At 38.8% G+C, this 16,325-nt stretch overlaps 1 protein-coding gene and 2 long non-coding RNA genes across 3 annotated transcripts; 2 read left to right on the plus strand and 1 right to left on the minus strand.

Annotated features, from left to right (window-relative positions):
- The first annotated feature begins 238 nt into the window (after nucleotides 1-238).
- On the plus strand, nucleotides 239-3,682 carry LOC143412574 (uncharacterized). The gene is made up of 2 exons (XR_013093087.1): nucleotides 239-2,996; nucleotides 3,105-3,682. It is a non-coding gene; the product is annotated as an uncharacterized LOC143412574 (long non-coding RNA).
- A 3,674-nt stretch (nucleotides 3,683-7,356) lies between these two features.
- LOC112436020 (uncharacterized) lies at nucleotides 7,357-8,814 on the minus strand. The gene is made up of 3 exons (XR_003024877.2): nucleotides 8,148-8,814; nucleotides 7,783-7,879; nucleotides 7,357-7,409 (listed from the first exon to the last, which is right to left on the minus strand). It is a non-coding gene; the product is annotated as an uncharacterized LOC112436020 (long non-coding RNA).
- A 669-nt stretch (nucleotides 8,815-9,483) lies between these two features.
- On the plus strand, nucleotides 9,484-15,534 carry LOC101484290 (cholesterol 24-hydroxylase). Its single transcript, XM_004542231.6, has 15 exons — nucleotides 9,484-9,772; nucleotides 9,843-9,920; nucleotides 10,005-10,086; nucleotides 10,479-10,552; nucleotides 10,904-10,990; nucleotides 11,746-11,884; nucleotides 11,971-12,081; nucleotides 12,173-12,335; nucleotides 12,585-12,650; nucleotides 13,705-13,777; nucleotides 13,861-13,945; nucleotides 14,141-14,251; nucleotides 14,394-14,482; nucleotides 14,612-14,678; nucleotides 14,761-15,534. The coding sequence occupies exons 1-15, from the start codon at nucleotides 9,624-9,626 to the stop codon at nucleotides 14,911-14,913; spliced, it is 1,527 nt and encodes a 508-aa protein (XP_004542288.2). The 5' UTR covers nucleotides 9,484-9,623; the 3' UTR covers nucleotides 14,914-15,534.
- The last annotated feature ends 791 nt before the right edge of the window (nucleotides 15,535-16,325 follow it).

The raw sequence follows: 16,325 nt of genomic DNA on the forward strand, positions 1-16,325 counted from the left end.
GGACTGACATTTTTCCACTGTCTGTATTCAGACATATGTTATTAAACACTTTGGTCAGAGCGGTTTCAGTGCTGTGGTTCTGTCTAAAACCTGACTGGAAGGCATCGTAGCAATTATTCTGTTTTAAGAAGTAACTGAGCTGTTGAGAAACTGCTTTTTCAATGATCTTACTTAAAAACGGGAGATTTGAGATCGGCCTGTAGTTGTTCATTTGTGTCTTGTCAAGATTGTCCTTTTTCAGTATAGGTTTGATTACAGCAGTTTTTAGTGATTCTGGAAACACACCTGATAATAAAGAAAAGTTGACGATCTGTAACAGGTCTGACTCTAAAGTCTTTGAGACCTTTTTGAAAAAACTTGTTGGCAGGACATCTAAACAGCAGGAGGAGGAGTTCAGTTGACCTAAGATGTCCTCCAGGTCTTTGCTGTTAATAGGTTGAAACTGTTTCATGGTGTTTAAACAGTTTTTTGGTGGACACAGTACATATCCTGGATCTGCTGTTGATGTACCAATTGCTTGTCTAATTTTTTGGATTTTTTCAGTGAAGAATTTGGCAAAGTCATTGCAGGCCATGGTCGAATGAAGTTCAGCTGCCACTGACACAGGAGGGTTTGTTAGCCTGTCAACTGTAGAAAATAAGACCCGAGCATTATGGCTGTTTTTAGTGATGATGTCAGAGAAGTAGGACCTCCTTGCATTCCTCAGTTGTAAATTATAATTGTGAAGTTTCTCTTTATAAATGTCATAATGAACCTGGAGGTTTGTTTTTCTCCATCTGCGCTCAGCTTTCCTACACTCTCTTTTTTCTTTTTTCACCAGTGTGGAGTTTCTCCATGGAGACTTTTTCCTTCCAGAGATAACCTTCACCTTAATGGGAGCAATAGTGTCCATTACATTTAACATGTTAGCATTGAAGCTATTGACGAGCTCATTGACTGACCCTCTGGGCAGGTCAGGTGTTAATGGGAAGACCTGGTTAAAAATTGCACTACTGTGTTCAGTTATACACCGTTTTGTGATCACTGTTGTTGATATATTTGTGTGGGCTGAGATTTTACTTTCAAAGAAAACACAGTAATGATCAGACAGGCCCACATCAGACACAGTAACCTTTGAAATGCTCAGGCCTTTGGAGATCAGTAGGTCAAGAGTGTGTCCTCTATTATGTGTGGCCTCTGTTACATGCTGAGTCAGCCCAAAGTTGCCCAGAGTGTTACTCAGGTCTTTAGTCCCTTTGTCCTGAGGGTTGTCCACATGAATGTTAAAATCCCCAGCAATAATTACACAGTCAAAATCAACACAGATCACAGACAGCAGTTCACTGAGGTCATTAAAAAAGTCTGTGCAGTATTTGGGAGGCCTGTAAACATTAAGAAACACAACTTTGGATGGGGCCTTCAGCTGTAAAGCCACATATTCAAAAGACTGAAAACTTCCAGGAGATAGCTGCTTACATTGAAATGATTCATTAAATAAGACAGCAACCCCTCCTCCTCTCCTGCTCGCCCTGACCTCACTGATAAAACTGTAGTTAGGAGGGGTCGTCTCGATGAGAACAGCTCCACTGTTACTTTGGTCCAACCAAGTTTCAGTTAAAAACATAAAATCAAGGCTGTGCTCAGTGATTAAATCATTAATTAAAAATGTTTTCCCAGCTAGAGATCTAATGTTTAATAAAGCCAACTTAAGTGTTTTAGAGGTATTACTTGTCCCCTCGTGTTTGGGAGCAGTCTGTGGCACACAAGGTATGTTTACTATATTTAAAGATCTTTGAGAGTGCAGCTCTCTGTGTTTTGACCAGGCCACATGTCTCCTGTCACCTAAAAGTACAGAAATTTTAAAACCTTCTAGTAAACAGGGTCCCAGCTTCTCCTGGGAAAAGTCATCACTGCCATAATCCTCACAGCCTGGACCCTTCACACATCACGCATCAGACTGCGGAGACAGGGCATGAAGAGGAACTAAGGGGGGCGAGGCTGGGCAATGTGACTTCGATTGCTCTGTTGAGGGTGGGGCTCGATGGCGAACCTTTGGCCGCTCTGGTGGGGGGTTTATGGGGGACAAAAAGGGATTGGGACGGGGGGTAGATCTGAGCCCAGCATTGACCCGCTCCATCATCTCCTCAGTGAATTTCAGGTGTGGGGAGGAGGGAGAAAGGGAGGGGGAGGAGGGTGATGGCCTGTCAGGGGTTTGGGGGACTGGGGAAGGTCGTGGTCCCTTGTCCTGGTCGTTGGTGTTGTTGAGAGAGTTGGAGGCAAATAGGGACCCCTCTTCTTGCCTTAGATGTCTCTCCTTTCTGAGGCTCTTCCCGGGTGGGGGCAAATGGAGCTCCTCCTCAAGGTTTCTGCTGGGCTTTGTCTGTTCTTGGAGTACTGTTTGTTCCTCTTTATGAGATAACTCCTCGTTTATCTCAGCCTTGGCACCAAGCACGGATGGATGACGTATGGAATAAAACAAGTTGGAGGTGAACAGTTTCACCCCTGACTTGTTAAAATTAAATCCATTTGCTTTGAACAGATGCCTGCGTTCCCAAAAAATATTAAAGTTGTCGATAAAGTGCACTGAGTCTCCAGTACTGCAATCTTCTGCAGGAGGCTGTGGTAGTCATCTGTGGAGAGGGAAGGCATCTTGTTGCTAGTTAGCCTAGCGGTTAGCACCTTTCCAGGCTATTGAGGCTGCTCGGTGCCCAGACGCTGTAATCAGGCTTCAGCTGTGTCTAGGCCACAGACACACGGAGCGCTGAGGACAAGGTAACCATAAAATATTGCTGTTTCTGTTAAGAACACTCTAGTCCTAATGATCTACAAGTGTCCAGAAGTTATCGCAGGTAAGCTCACACGGAAAAAGGGAAAAAATCAGCATAAACAGTGTTTAGTGTTCTGAGTGAAGAGGAGGCTGGGGAGCTAGCCCTCGGGTTTGCCGGAAGATTGGCCTGCGATGTCACAACAGACATGGTCTGTAAAGGCATCGACCATTCAAGTGCTGATATGACAAAGTAAGTTAGTAAAACAATATGAAAGTTGTATCTTTTTTGGTATTATTTGTCATTTCCCCGTATTTGGGTTATTGGTGTAACATTGTTAATCTTACTTTCTAATAACAGACAGACTCTTCTCAAAATCCAACACAATCTTAAACATGAGCTGACTGATTCCTCAACCTTCAGTTTGCTGACACACACCTTTGGCCCCGCTGCACTGGATTCTGTCATTTCATTCCTGTGTGAAAAACTTGATCTTGTCTCTTAAATAATGAAACCTTTTGTGACTTTTGTTTGTTCTGTAAATCAGAATCTTGAAAATTGTTCATTGTTGTTCTAAGTTTGTGTTAACTATTTGGCAAAAATGATTGGTTCCTAATCCAAACAGCATAATGACTGTTCTAACACATATCTTAAAAATGCTACAAAGAAAGAAAATTATCACATATGTTTCAATATGAATGTAATTGTGTCACACTCGGTTTGTAGTAGCTTTCCTGTTTTATTTTGAGTTTTGGTATGTTTACACTGTTATTTTTATTTCCCGTGTGTTCGTCTTCCCTTATTAGTTTTACTGTATTTAATTAGTCTGATTTAATAACTTATAATTATTTACTTTCCAGTGTGTATATATGCTCCTCGTTTGGATTATTGTTTGTTTGAGTTCTGCCTGTCTTTTCTATTAAAGATTTGGACTATTAGTGGACCTCGTAGGTTTTTATTCTGTTCAATTGGTAATTGACTGGGTTTAATTTAGTGGCCTGGAAAACAGGCCGGAGGGGTCTGGTCATTTTAACCCCCTAAGACCCGAAATCTTCCATGGCATGCATTTTTAATTTCTCTTTGATATTTGGGCCGATTGGAACCCGATGAATGTAAAAAGAAAGAATTACCAGGTTTTGTTTTTTTACCTAATTTTTGTTTCTGAGACAAATGAGAGCCACATATGAGGACATTAATTTGAAATTTCGATAGAACAGTTGCAGTATAATGTCCTCGTAACTGTATATCAGGCACTTGTTGATCAAGATTTAGTATTTTGGTCTAAATAACCCAAAATGTGATGTCCACATGTGTGGACGCCAGGCTGGAGTAAAGTGTTAGAGCTATTTATACCTATGTAAACTTTTATACACTGGTTTTTACCTGTCTTGTTTCAGAAAGGTTTAAAAGGGTAATGTCCACAGTTTATTTGTTTATTTATTTGTTTGAATTCAACATATTTTATTAAAGTAATTGAGCTTGAACACAGAAAAAACTGAATCAAATAATCATAAAATCAAATCACTTGCACTATACTGAAGTCTAATCTACTCTGAGCTAATGCCGGTTTCCAACACTAATGATCGGGTGAAGGAGAGAGATGAGGGTGTGCACGGCCACTGGTGCTCTTATCCCTGTTCTTTGTGATACAATCCAACAGGAAAGCAGTCAAACCCTTGGACATTAGCCAAGTTAACGTTCACAAATATATACACACAGAGGAACTCTGAGCCCCAATGTCAGCATTAGCACAAACATGCCACTTCATACCAAATCTCAGTGTGAGGTCAGGTGTTAGTCTCATTCCATTATTCTGGCTATATTTTCTTACTCATTACTATTAAACTTATACTTAAGACTAACTATTAACAAAATCACACCCCAATAACTCTGTTATTACACTTTGTATTTAATCATAAAAAGGCTGGATGTTGAAACCTTTTACTTCTATTTTGTATGAGCCAGGATTCTCAACAGCTGATACTCTGTCTGTATCAGCTGGTGGTGGTCAGAGGGCCCGGTGGCGCCTGTGTCCGGCAGCCTCGCCTCTGTCAGTGCGCCCCAGGGCAGCTGTGGCTACAGTGTAGCTTGCTATCGCCAGTGTGTGAATGTGTGTGTGAATGGGTGAATGACTGAATGTAGTGTAAAGCGCTTTGGGGTCCTATGGACTAGAAAAGCGCTATACAAATGCAGGCCATTTACCATGTCCAAAAAGTGACAGGTATCGTTTTATGGAGCAAAAAACTTAAGAGCGCATATTTTATAAATAATACCAACAATTACAAATGCAGACCTTTAATAGTAATAAGTAATCCTTTATTTATAATGCATAGCAATATAAAAATAGTAACATGTGAAAATATTACAATGGGCACAGATGAATTTGTATCAAAAACAGCAACCAAGCCAAAGTAATGAATAACACACATAAATAACAACTGCTTGAGAGAGCAAACAATTTCTTTTCATCTGTTCCTTGGCAGAAAGTTAAGACAGCTATTCAGCTTTAGGTTTCAATAAACAGAAGTAATGGATGCAGTCCCTTTGAAATGTCACACAAAAGTCTACTTGTGCATATACTTAGCTTTAACTCTTCTCTTTTTTGTTTTGTATTCCAAAAGGTTTTCATTTTCTCCAGAGGATGTCTCTCTTTCAGTGGTTATCGACTGTTCACATTCATTTTCACAGACTGTTGGAATGTCGATGCTGGCCGAACGTTTCTTGCTAGAATACAATGGCCTAATTTTGCGTGCATTATCTGTCGTCTTTATTTCGTACTGGCATATACTTTTGCCTACTTGTTTTGTTTTTAAGACATTTGTATGCAGTTCATCTATCATTGCAGTAATACCCTCTGGAATGAATGCCCACTGTTTAACTGTGTCTAAAACAGCATTTAGTTTTCCAACTGCATCTTCTGTGCATTTTTTGTCTGTGCTTTCAACTACAGGAGTGTCATTCAAAGTTGATAGAGGACTTTTCAGAGAGTTTTTCATTTGTTTAAAATGGCTACAAGCCACCTTCAGGCAAGCACATGTGTTATAGTGAGAGAACGTACAACAAGTGCACTGAAGTGTTTCAGCCGATGCAAAAAAACAGATTTCCAAACAAACTTGGCATTTTTATCACTTTCAAGTCCTCACAGTGTACAAAGTAATGCCTTTCTTTCACTGCAATTCTTGCCAAGGTAGAAATGTCTGTTTCCATGTTTGGATAGATGTCATTGTCAGCCTCTGCTAATTTTGCAAGTAACACTAGATGCTTGCAAAGAAGTCCTCGTAAGCCATATGTACAGTTGCAGTAGGACTCAACAGGGCAGACATCATACACCATGTCTTCTCTTGACTCAGATGGGACTTGATATGCATTAACTCCATGGCTGTTCTTGACTGTAATTTTAAGAGCCCAACCACTTTCCATCAGTCTTGAAGCAGAGTCTGAAACTTGAGACAAGGTGTCAGCAAACCTGTTTTTCATGCGGCCCACATCTTGCAGGGTTTTTATGACTGAGAAGTAGTCGTCGGCCTTCCCTAGGAGCACTTCAATCAGATCATCCAGACGCCTATTCTTGTAGCCAGATAAAAACTGGTATTTCAGGCGGTGGAAAAATCTGAAAAACAGTTATTTGAAATGATTAGTAACTGTAATTGAAGGAATTTAAAGTTTTAATCAAGACTGTATTATTTTTTTAAAAATTGGAATACCTATTGCACACGTCTTTTATAAAGGAATGCTCTGTGCCGGTTTAGCTGATTTAGGCAAATCCACCTACTCTGTTTTTTGTTGTGATAACATAAAAAACGCTGCTAGAATTTAAAGGATTTGCCTAAAACCTGTTCTGGCAATGACATGACGAACCTACTCAGTTTAGCCTCTTGGATTAAAGCATAATATCTTTTTTTCAGCAATACAATTGAATGAGGTCAAAATAATAAATCATACCTTTCAATCACATTGTTTGTTTTAGAACGAGCATGACTGAAGCGACGGCCGTAGTCACACCACATGTGGCCAATGCCTTCCCAGTGCTTCTGAAAATACTGGCACACCAAAGGGTATTGCTTGTCTGGCAGAACTCTGCTGATGTGGCTTTAAAGTCGTCCTCCTAAGAGAATTGGATGCAACAGAATATATTTCAATCCATTTAACAGACCTATTGAAATCTTTAATATTATGTATTGAAGCCCTTTTCCTTTTATTGAATAACATTAAGAATTTTAAGTTATTAATAATATGTCGTGTTTTTGTATTAAGAAGCAATTATTTCTTCCCTTACAATGGCTATGAAGGAACACTAAACCTATAAGCATATTTGGTTTCAGCATCTGTCTGTGAAAGAATCCCACTCACAAGTTCTACTGCACAGTGGGTGACACAATGATGGTCTGCACAGCTTAAGTACTTGTTTTGATAAGCAAGATAAGAAGCCAGTTTTAGAAATTGTTTCAAAAATTTATTTTGTATCTCTCTGTAACTTTTTTTTAGCAACTGAAAGTTATTATGCTCTTAGTGTAATCAAGAAATCAAAATGTGAAATAGACAAATTACACTTACAGATGTGCAAGCTTTCAGCTTACAAAAGAAAGAAATGATTTCATTTCTCTTTTGGGTTTTAGAAAGCCCATGGACCCCGGACTCTGATTTTGAAAGCCATCGATTAACAGCCTGTGAATGTAAGAGGAAAAAAGTTAATCTGGAGAGAGAGACAGAGGGGCAGCTGTACAAAAAGCATAAAAGAAAGCTGACGTCCAAAAATAACTTTGTCACTCACTGGACAAGAGGACCTGTGCATTACAGAAATCAACCAGGCAAACATATTTTTAAATGTCAAAAAGAGCTTTGGGAAGCAGCCACCAGAAGATGAGTGCACTGTGGTCTTAAATGGATGGACATAGTCACTCAACATTTTATCCCTTTATATTCATTAACCTGAGTAGGTGAATATCACAATGAGGCAAATCATAACAACAGGACCCTGTTGTAAAAATGTGTTTCAGGTGCATCTTAGACAACGTGAAAAGAAAACAATGTGGTTTACCTGCAAGACATGGTACCAGCATAGAAGGATAGCTGACTCTGGAAAAACCTTCTGCAAAGCATTTATTTCCGCAAAGTCTTTGTCAACCATAAATGCTCTACAGAAAAAAAGAAAACACTAAATGAGATTAAACAGTATGAAAATGTTTTTGCTATCTCAAAGCACCACTTCAATGCCAAATTAAACATTTCAACTCACAAGTAGATGTATAAAATACTGCATACAGCCTATAGGAATAACTTTAACAACTGGAAAGGAAAGTTTTTTGCAGCCCATGCTGCAGCTATAGCATTAGATTCTGGCATGTTATAACTTTTTTGAAAAGGAATTATTTCAAAATTAATAGCTGTCAATGTATTATTTACCTCGGGGAAGTTGGGAAATGCTCACAAACTATTCCAAGAACAGTTTCCAGGGTTTTCTGACTTTCGTTGCTGACAATAGCATAGGCCACAGGGACTCCATGCCCATGATCATCTCTTACAACAAGTGTGAATAAGGGAAATGAATACTGGTTAACGCAGTGCGTGGTGTCAACAAATACTAACTGTTTTGCATAGTTCTCCATGTTTGATTTCATTACAGGTGTCTGCAAAACAATCATTAGTTCTTGGTCAGATGTGTATGGTTGATAGAAGAGAACATGTTCTTGATGTTTTCCATTAAGTAAGGTATGTACACTTTGACTGTCTCCACAGTTAAAGTGCTTCTTCCTCATCATGCAGGTTCTAACACTGTCAATGTCACGTGGTGTGACAAAATGCTCTCTGTTGTGAAGATCTCTGTGTCCATGTTCTTTGGCCCATTTATGACATTCGGTTAGTATGATGGCTGGCTTAGTTCCAAGGGAAAGCAGTTCCTCAATCTTCCTCCTCAAATCACTGGAAATATTGTTGAAATGTGCGTCTTTTGGGTCCGAAGGATCATGCCCATCATGCTTATCATATGTACGCTGCACGATGACTGTGTGGTCTTTCCAACATTTGAGTACTTTAAATGAAACATAGGCCTTACAGCCCACTGCTCTGTAGCTGTTTCAACTTTTTTTCCCAGCTCTGATGCAGTTGAATTTGTAATAGTCTCTTTTCCTGTCTTTACCTGAGGCAACATTTAAACATTTATAATGTCCATGAAGGGTTAATGAGTTCAATTTTTCTAACACAACACTGAATGGGTCCTCCTGGCATTGTGACACATGCACACAAAGTTGTGTGTCTTTTCCAGTTCTTTTTTTTTCGTCATTGAGAACACTTCTTCTAATTATATCGTCCATTTCTGGTGGAAAAATAACGAAGGTTTAATTAGTCAATATTCATTAATTCATTTTAACTTGTTTTGGGGTTTTTTGCAATACAATGTAAATATTAAATATAATATTAAAAAAAAATATATATATATATATAATAATATAAAACAAACAGGGGCTAAAAGAAGCTAAACTTTCATATGGTATGTCTCTGGCAACTTTAACATGATGTCCCAAGGACAACATTTACGCGATGTCCCAGGGACAACATTTACGCGATGTCCCAGGGACAACATTTACGCGATGTCCCAGGGACAACATTTACGCGATGTCTCAGGGACAACATTTACGCGATGTCTCAGGGACAACATTTACGCGATGTCCCAGGGACAACAAAGGAATGACGTCACAAGAAGGTGATTGGTCACTTGCAATGTTGAACCTGGAACAACATTAATTATGATGATGTGGGAACAAAAATGCTGACACGAGGAAATCAGATCGTCCAAACAAGTCCGTCTTCTTTCAGGCTGGGGCTGCCTAACTGAAAGAGCAGCAATTTTTAACCCGGACATATATCAGACATTTTTTCAGGATGGCAGTTTTCAGCGTATTTCTGACTTTAGCAACTCCATCACTTACATTTTTCTTCTTTCTGCTTATCGTTGCATTTCTTGCATACTGCTTGTATGTTAGACACATTCATATGAAATATGACCACATACCCGGCCCACCGAGGGACAGGTAGGTGAAGCCGTCGTCGAAACCCCTGTACTGGCATTACCAGAGAATGACCAGCTGTTTTTGTCCTCAGTTTTCTTCTGGGACACTCACCGTCGTTTTTGAGGATAATGAAAAATGGCGGAGTTATACACGACAAATATCTGGAGTGGTAAGTGGAGCGTAAACGATGTTTTTGTGCGGTTTTTAAAAAGTTGTGATTAATAATATTTAAAGGTCAGCATGTCCTTTACAGGGCCGAGAAGTATGGGCCTGTCTACAGGACAAATGGTCTTCATTACGTTGTAGTGTGCGTGTCCAGTCCAGAGGCAACAAAGGTGAAACAGTGTGAAAGTGCTGGGCAGAAATCCTGCAATTGTTAAATTGCCAAATAATAAAAAATAACTACATTAAGCCTAACTCTCGATAATATTTGCATAAATCCAATTTCTTGCAATGTTTCATTTCATTTCCCACACCCATAAACTACACTCTTCCTACACTACTGACACTTTATTCACTTTTAGTCACTTAGAGTTATTTATTCACCTTCAGTCACTTTAATTTTAAAACTGTATATACTGTATATTCTGTGTATTTATTATTTCACTCCTATTTCCTGTTCTTATTGTTCTTATCTTCAACATATGCTGAACATTGTTTGTTAATTGCCCCTTGGGGATAAATAAAGTCTTCTGATTCTGATTCTACTTTATGTTTGTGGATTCAGGAAATCCTGATGTCCCCAAAGTACCCCAAAGATAAATTTCTTTGCAAAAAACTCTTCAGCCTATTTGGTCAAAGGTAAGACTGCCTTATCAGGCTACTTAGGTTGCTTCTCTACATTAGCATCAGACTTGTTTATTTACATTTTGCTTTATCAGTGGAACAAAATTAAATTCTCACGATAAAATGATGTCTTTTCATGAATAAATAACCAAACTGTTTTAAAGTCATCCAGCTCTTCAATACACTACCTCTGCTGATTTAGCCAGCGCAGATCTGGTGTGCACTATAATATACTTTAAAAAATGAGAAATGTTATATATTTTTATGATTATTCCATTTGAAGACATTTTGAAAAAATGCTTTTATTTTAACAGCAATTAGGAATTGGGTTTTGTGAGAATGTTTTCTCAACTTCCTTCTTTGAAGGTTCTTAGGCAATGGCCTGGTAACAGCACGGGATCATGAGAAGTGGTACAAACAGCGCCGGATCATGGACCCTGCGTTCAGCAGCACGTGAGTTATGCATTTGTTGCTTTATAAGGTATACCTTGCCTTTACCAGGCTGAAACCACTTTTGCCTTAAGAACTGCCTCATTTCTTCATGGCATACATTCAACCAGTGCTGGAAATACGTTTTGGTTGATTTTTGGTATTTTGGTCCATATGGCATCATGCAGTTGCTGCACATTTGTTGGCTGTGCATCCATCATTCAAATCTGCCACATCCTAAAGGACCTCAGCTGGAATTAGAGAGCTGACTGTGGAGCCCATTTGAACACAGTGAACTCATTAGCACGGTTAAGAATCAGACTCTGAATACTTTATTAATCCCTAAGGAAACTATTTGGATTACAGTTGCTCCAAGACAGTTACAGTAACAGACTACACTAATTAAATAATACAACATGTTACAGAATTTACAAATTTGACAAATAGCACAAATTTATCAAAAATCGCTCAATTTTAAATATCAAAAATATTGACAAAGAATATTACAGAGATGGAAAGAGGTGGAAGAAACCAGTTTAAGAGGATTTGTAATGAGTAGTTACTCAGTTTGTAGCAGTCTGGACGTTCTCATCCCATCTCTGGCATCAACAAGGCAATTTCACCTAGAGAACTAGTAGAAACAGTAGGGAGATAGTAGCAGATAGTAGGAAGGTTTTTCTTTTTTCTGTGCAACAGTATCCGTTAATTCATTTCTGTGATAGTTTGTTGGGATGTCTTGGATGTGCTGCTTCTCCGTCTAAAGCTATCATTACTTCCAGGTATCTGAGAGGTCTAACTGGAACCTTCAATGAGAGGGCAGAGAAACTGATGGATAAACTTGCAGATGTTGCTGACAGTAAAAAAGAAGCTAATATGCTCCATCTTGTCAACTGTGTCACCCTGGATGTTATTACTAAGGTATTATATTGCAGTCATTTTTACCCTTCCAAAGGGTGAGTGTGTGTGTGCATATTTGTGTATACTTTTTTCTTGATAAATTTCAGGTTGCCTTTGGGGTGGACTTGGACCTCTTGAAGAATAGTTCACCTTTCCCTAAAGCCATTGAGACATGTCTGAAAGGAATGGTTTACTACCTTAGAGACAGATTTTTTCAGGTATTACTTCAGCGTTTGTTGTTATGCAGTAGTTCTGCCAACAACATTGTTATCTGAATGCCATCCTAAACCTGTCAGTTTTCCATTCCAGTTCAATCCAAAGAACAGAGGATACATTAATGAGGTGAGGGAAGCGTGCCGCCTGCTCCGTACAACTGGAGCCAAGTGGATCAGTGAGAGAAAGACCGCCATGCAAAACGGTGACGAGGTCCCCAAAGACATCCTGACACAAATCATCAAAACTGCAAGCCAAGGTTGGAGTCCCCAAATTTCACATTAGACTAGACTAGATAAGAGCAATAATATAGAATCTTGTTGAATCTGTGTGAAGAGCATAAAAACGAGTAAATAAACACACTGAAAAAAAATGATAGGACAGCACAAGTTCAGTGTCTCCCATATGAACTCTCCTTGGAGGTTTGTGTTAGTACCTGTTCATGATGAGAGCACATCTTAACATGGTAGATGTCAAATCATTTATAGGTAGTTTTTTATCATTTCAGAGGACAGCATGACTGAAGAAGATGAGGAGTTTATGCTGGATAATTTTGTGACATTCTTCATTGCTGGTGAGTCTCTGTTATTTCATCTTTGATGTTAGAAGTAGTGCCCTGTGATTGACTGGCGATCTGATCAGGGAGGATAGTGCCTTTTTCTCAGTGACAGCTGGGATAGGTTAAGAAAACAATTAAGAAAATGGACTGATGTATGAAATATTACACAATAATTTGGGCTTGCTCTATCTTTGTGGAACACCAAAAGGTTTGCTGTGTTAAAAGGCGCACAATGCAGTCACCACTTTAAGCATCAATTTTTAACTTAATGCCAAATGGTTTCATCTTTATAAAATGTTATCTATTGCAGGTATTCACAACATACATTCATTTTCATGGACTACTGACCATCCAGATGATGGATGTATTGTTATAGACTGTATATCAAAGATGGAAATAGCTTTTGTGTCTGTGGCGGGGTGTGCAATCACGAATTGTAATGGGTGCTGTATTTGTGGTTGCGATAATGTTGAGCAGGCAGCGGGAGAGCTGCAGCTCTGTGAGCATTGTGAACAGCAACCGTGTGAGTCAATAAAGTATGCTGCAAAGCATGAACTTGCACCCGGGTCTGCCGTGGTCATTTACAGTGTCTTAAAAGTGAACTTTAAAATGGAAGTGAATTAAACCTGCTTTCTTTCTGAAGCCCACGAAATGGCGATATATGCGGTTGCTCCTGTTCCTATAGAAGTCTATGGAAAAATGACTTTTTCCATAAATGGCTTTCAGTGGTGCTGTTTTTAATGTGATTTTGTAAAACCTGCAGAGTTTATAGGCTCAGGCACTCATCCTGGGTCAACACTGAATCAAAAACCAGTATGCTAGCCATACTGTCTTTGAGGAGAAGGTGGCTGGGGCCGATCTGTAGTATTAAACAACACATTCATTGGTTTGTCAGTCAAATGTCAGGTGTGTGGGCTGACCCCCTCATCATCACATCCTTTTCTTTTTGGAATCAAGATGGTGGAAACTCTCATCTTGCAGCTTTGCAATCAGACCAGTGAATGATGTTACAATAGCTGCATACATCTTTTGTACTGCCTAATGTCGTGTGTAATTTATGCTATTCCAGGCCAAGAAACAACAGCCAATCAGCTGGCTTTTGCAATCATGGAACTTGGAAGACATCCAGATATACTGGAGAAGTAAAAAGTCAAAATATATTGCGCGACAGTTTCCACTATAACAAATAGACTTTGGTTTCTTATGGAGTTTTCTCATTTCTCAGAGCGAAGAAAGAAGTGGACGATGTTATTGGGATGAAACATGAAATAAGCTACGATGACCTGGGCAAGTTGGTCTACCTGTCACAGGTACATGTGGCAATTTGAAAATTGTGGTACTATTTTTCTGTATCTTAAAGTATCCTTGGTCTTCTGCATTAATGAGATTTGTGGTTTTAAGCATTTTCACTGCTCTGTTGAGTAGAACGGTGTTATATATATATATATATATATATATATATATACACAAGATGTGCCGTATGAATTGTATACATCTTCTCCCAGGTGTTAAAAGAGACTCTGAGAATGTACCCCACAGCTCCGGGCACATCTCGTCATATTGCTGAAGACATGGTGATTGATGGGATCCACATACCTGGAGGATTTGTTGCTCTTGTAAGTTGTGAAGATTTTAAATATGTTTTAATATCTCCTGGTTTGAAGATGGATGTATTTTTTGATGTGTTTCTAGCAAAGCAGGAAATACACTTCTGTATAAACATCAAGATAAGTAAATACAATATTTTCTAATGTTTAGTTCAGCTCCTATGTGAGTGGGAGACTGGACAAATTCTTCGAGGATCCACTGAAATTTGATCCAGACAGATTTCACCCAGATGCTCCCAAGTAAAGAACACACTGTTTCACCATGCTGACATGTTTTACATAATAATGTTTGTACACCCATTATTATCTCAGATAAAATGAGTTAAATTGTTCAAAGTAACTGAGGCTGTCTCTTGTCTGTTCAACAAGGCCTTATTACTGCTACTACCCTTTTTCCCTCGGTCCTCGTGCGTGCCTGGGACAGAACTTTGCTCAGGTGAGGATGACAACATAATGTGAAGACCCACTCACCTATAAACACACTGACTCATCTCTGTGGGCGCTGTTGTGTTTTTTAGATGGAGGCTAAAGTGGTGATGGCCAAACTGCTCCAGAGGTTTGACTTCACTCTCGTCCCAGAACAGACCTTTGACATCCTGGATGCTGGCACACTCAGACCAAAGAGTGGAGTGTTGTGCACTTTGGGTCACAGGGATTACAAAAATAAATGATCTTAACGGACTTCACATTGGAACAGGTCATAGGTATCTATATGGTGGGGCAGAGTTTTTACTCTTGTCTGAAAACTGATTTTTTAAAGAAATCCTTGTAATGAAAATAGTCTCATGTATGATCGTAATACACGCAATATATTCATATGAAATGCTTATAACTATTTTTATGTCTTCACTGGAATAATCTATTATTATTATGGAAACATTTTTGAGGAAGCTAGGATCAATACCATTTGCTACTGTATGTATGTACACACATATACACACACATATAAATATACACAGACACATACTGTGCAAAGCTAATTTCTTTTATTTTGCTTAGAACATAGGAACTTCTTTTCTGTTAGTAACAAATTTCCTAAATATAAAAGACACTTTCAAAGCTGTCTGTTATGTGCAGACACATCACTGATTCATCACTTGAGTTATAGGTGCCTATTGTATGCTTGAATGATTAATACCACTTTAAATAATTAAAGGAAAATCTGGCTCCTTGTAAGCAAAATATGGAGAGAACTGCAAAATGTATTGCAGTTGCTTTTTCATAGCCACTGCCTGTAGCACTCATTTAAACATGACTTTTGTGTAAATGAAATAAAACTGAAATACAATGTCTGTTTTGAGAAGTTGCCCCCTTTCTCTACCTCAGACAAACTGTATACAATAATAACATGAATTAACAAACTGTTATTAGAGAGTGAAATCTCAGAGGCACACATCCTATGTGCCATTTTTCTTAACGGTTTAGTTTTTCACAAGAGGTTCCTACTAATGTTTCAGAATAAGAGCCCAGTTAAGAAAAGCTCTATTACTGTCTGGTGAGCGCTTTTAATTTGAAACAAATCCAGAAAGTTTGCATAAACGGCGTAAGGTACGAAATTTCACAGCGGGAGAGGTTCAGAAGTCGTGATGAAAGACTGGTGGATGATGAGTTTATTGGCTGTCAAACGAAAAGTGAAGATGTCAGACATTTTCATCTGCTGAGATAAATAAACGCCTCGCACTATAAGATGAAATGAATGCATTTTATTTGCTTTTATCTTGTTTCTTGTGTTCTTGATGAAGAAGACTTGAATATAATGTTAATATGAACAAAGCAGAGTGTTCCGGGACTCTGATCTCTTAACCTTAAGTAATTAATAAACCTGCAGGTGCCGACAGCTTTTAAGGTGGAATGCATTTTATTTACTAAAGATGATGCTTAGAGGCAGATTTACCAAGTGTGTGCGCCAGCTCAAAGCCCTCTATTGGCCTGAAATTCAGCTTCAATTAGACGCCTTTCTCTTCCCAAAATATTGCGCTCTGAAAGCACAACTTCTGCAAACACATATGAAATACAAAGCCGAAAAAAAGGCCCACTCCTTTATGTCGCAAAATCGAAACTGCGCCTGTTTAATAAATCCCAG

Source organism: Maylandia zebra, linkage group LG15, assembly GCF_041146795.1.
Source record: "Maylandia zebra isolate NMK-2024a linkage group LG15, Mzebra_GT3a, whole genome shotgun sequence".
Lineage (NCBI taxonomy): Eukaryota > Metazoa > Chordata > Actinopteri > Cichliformes > Cichlidae > Maylandia > Maylandia zebra.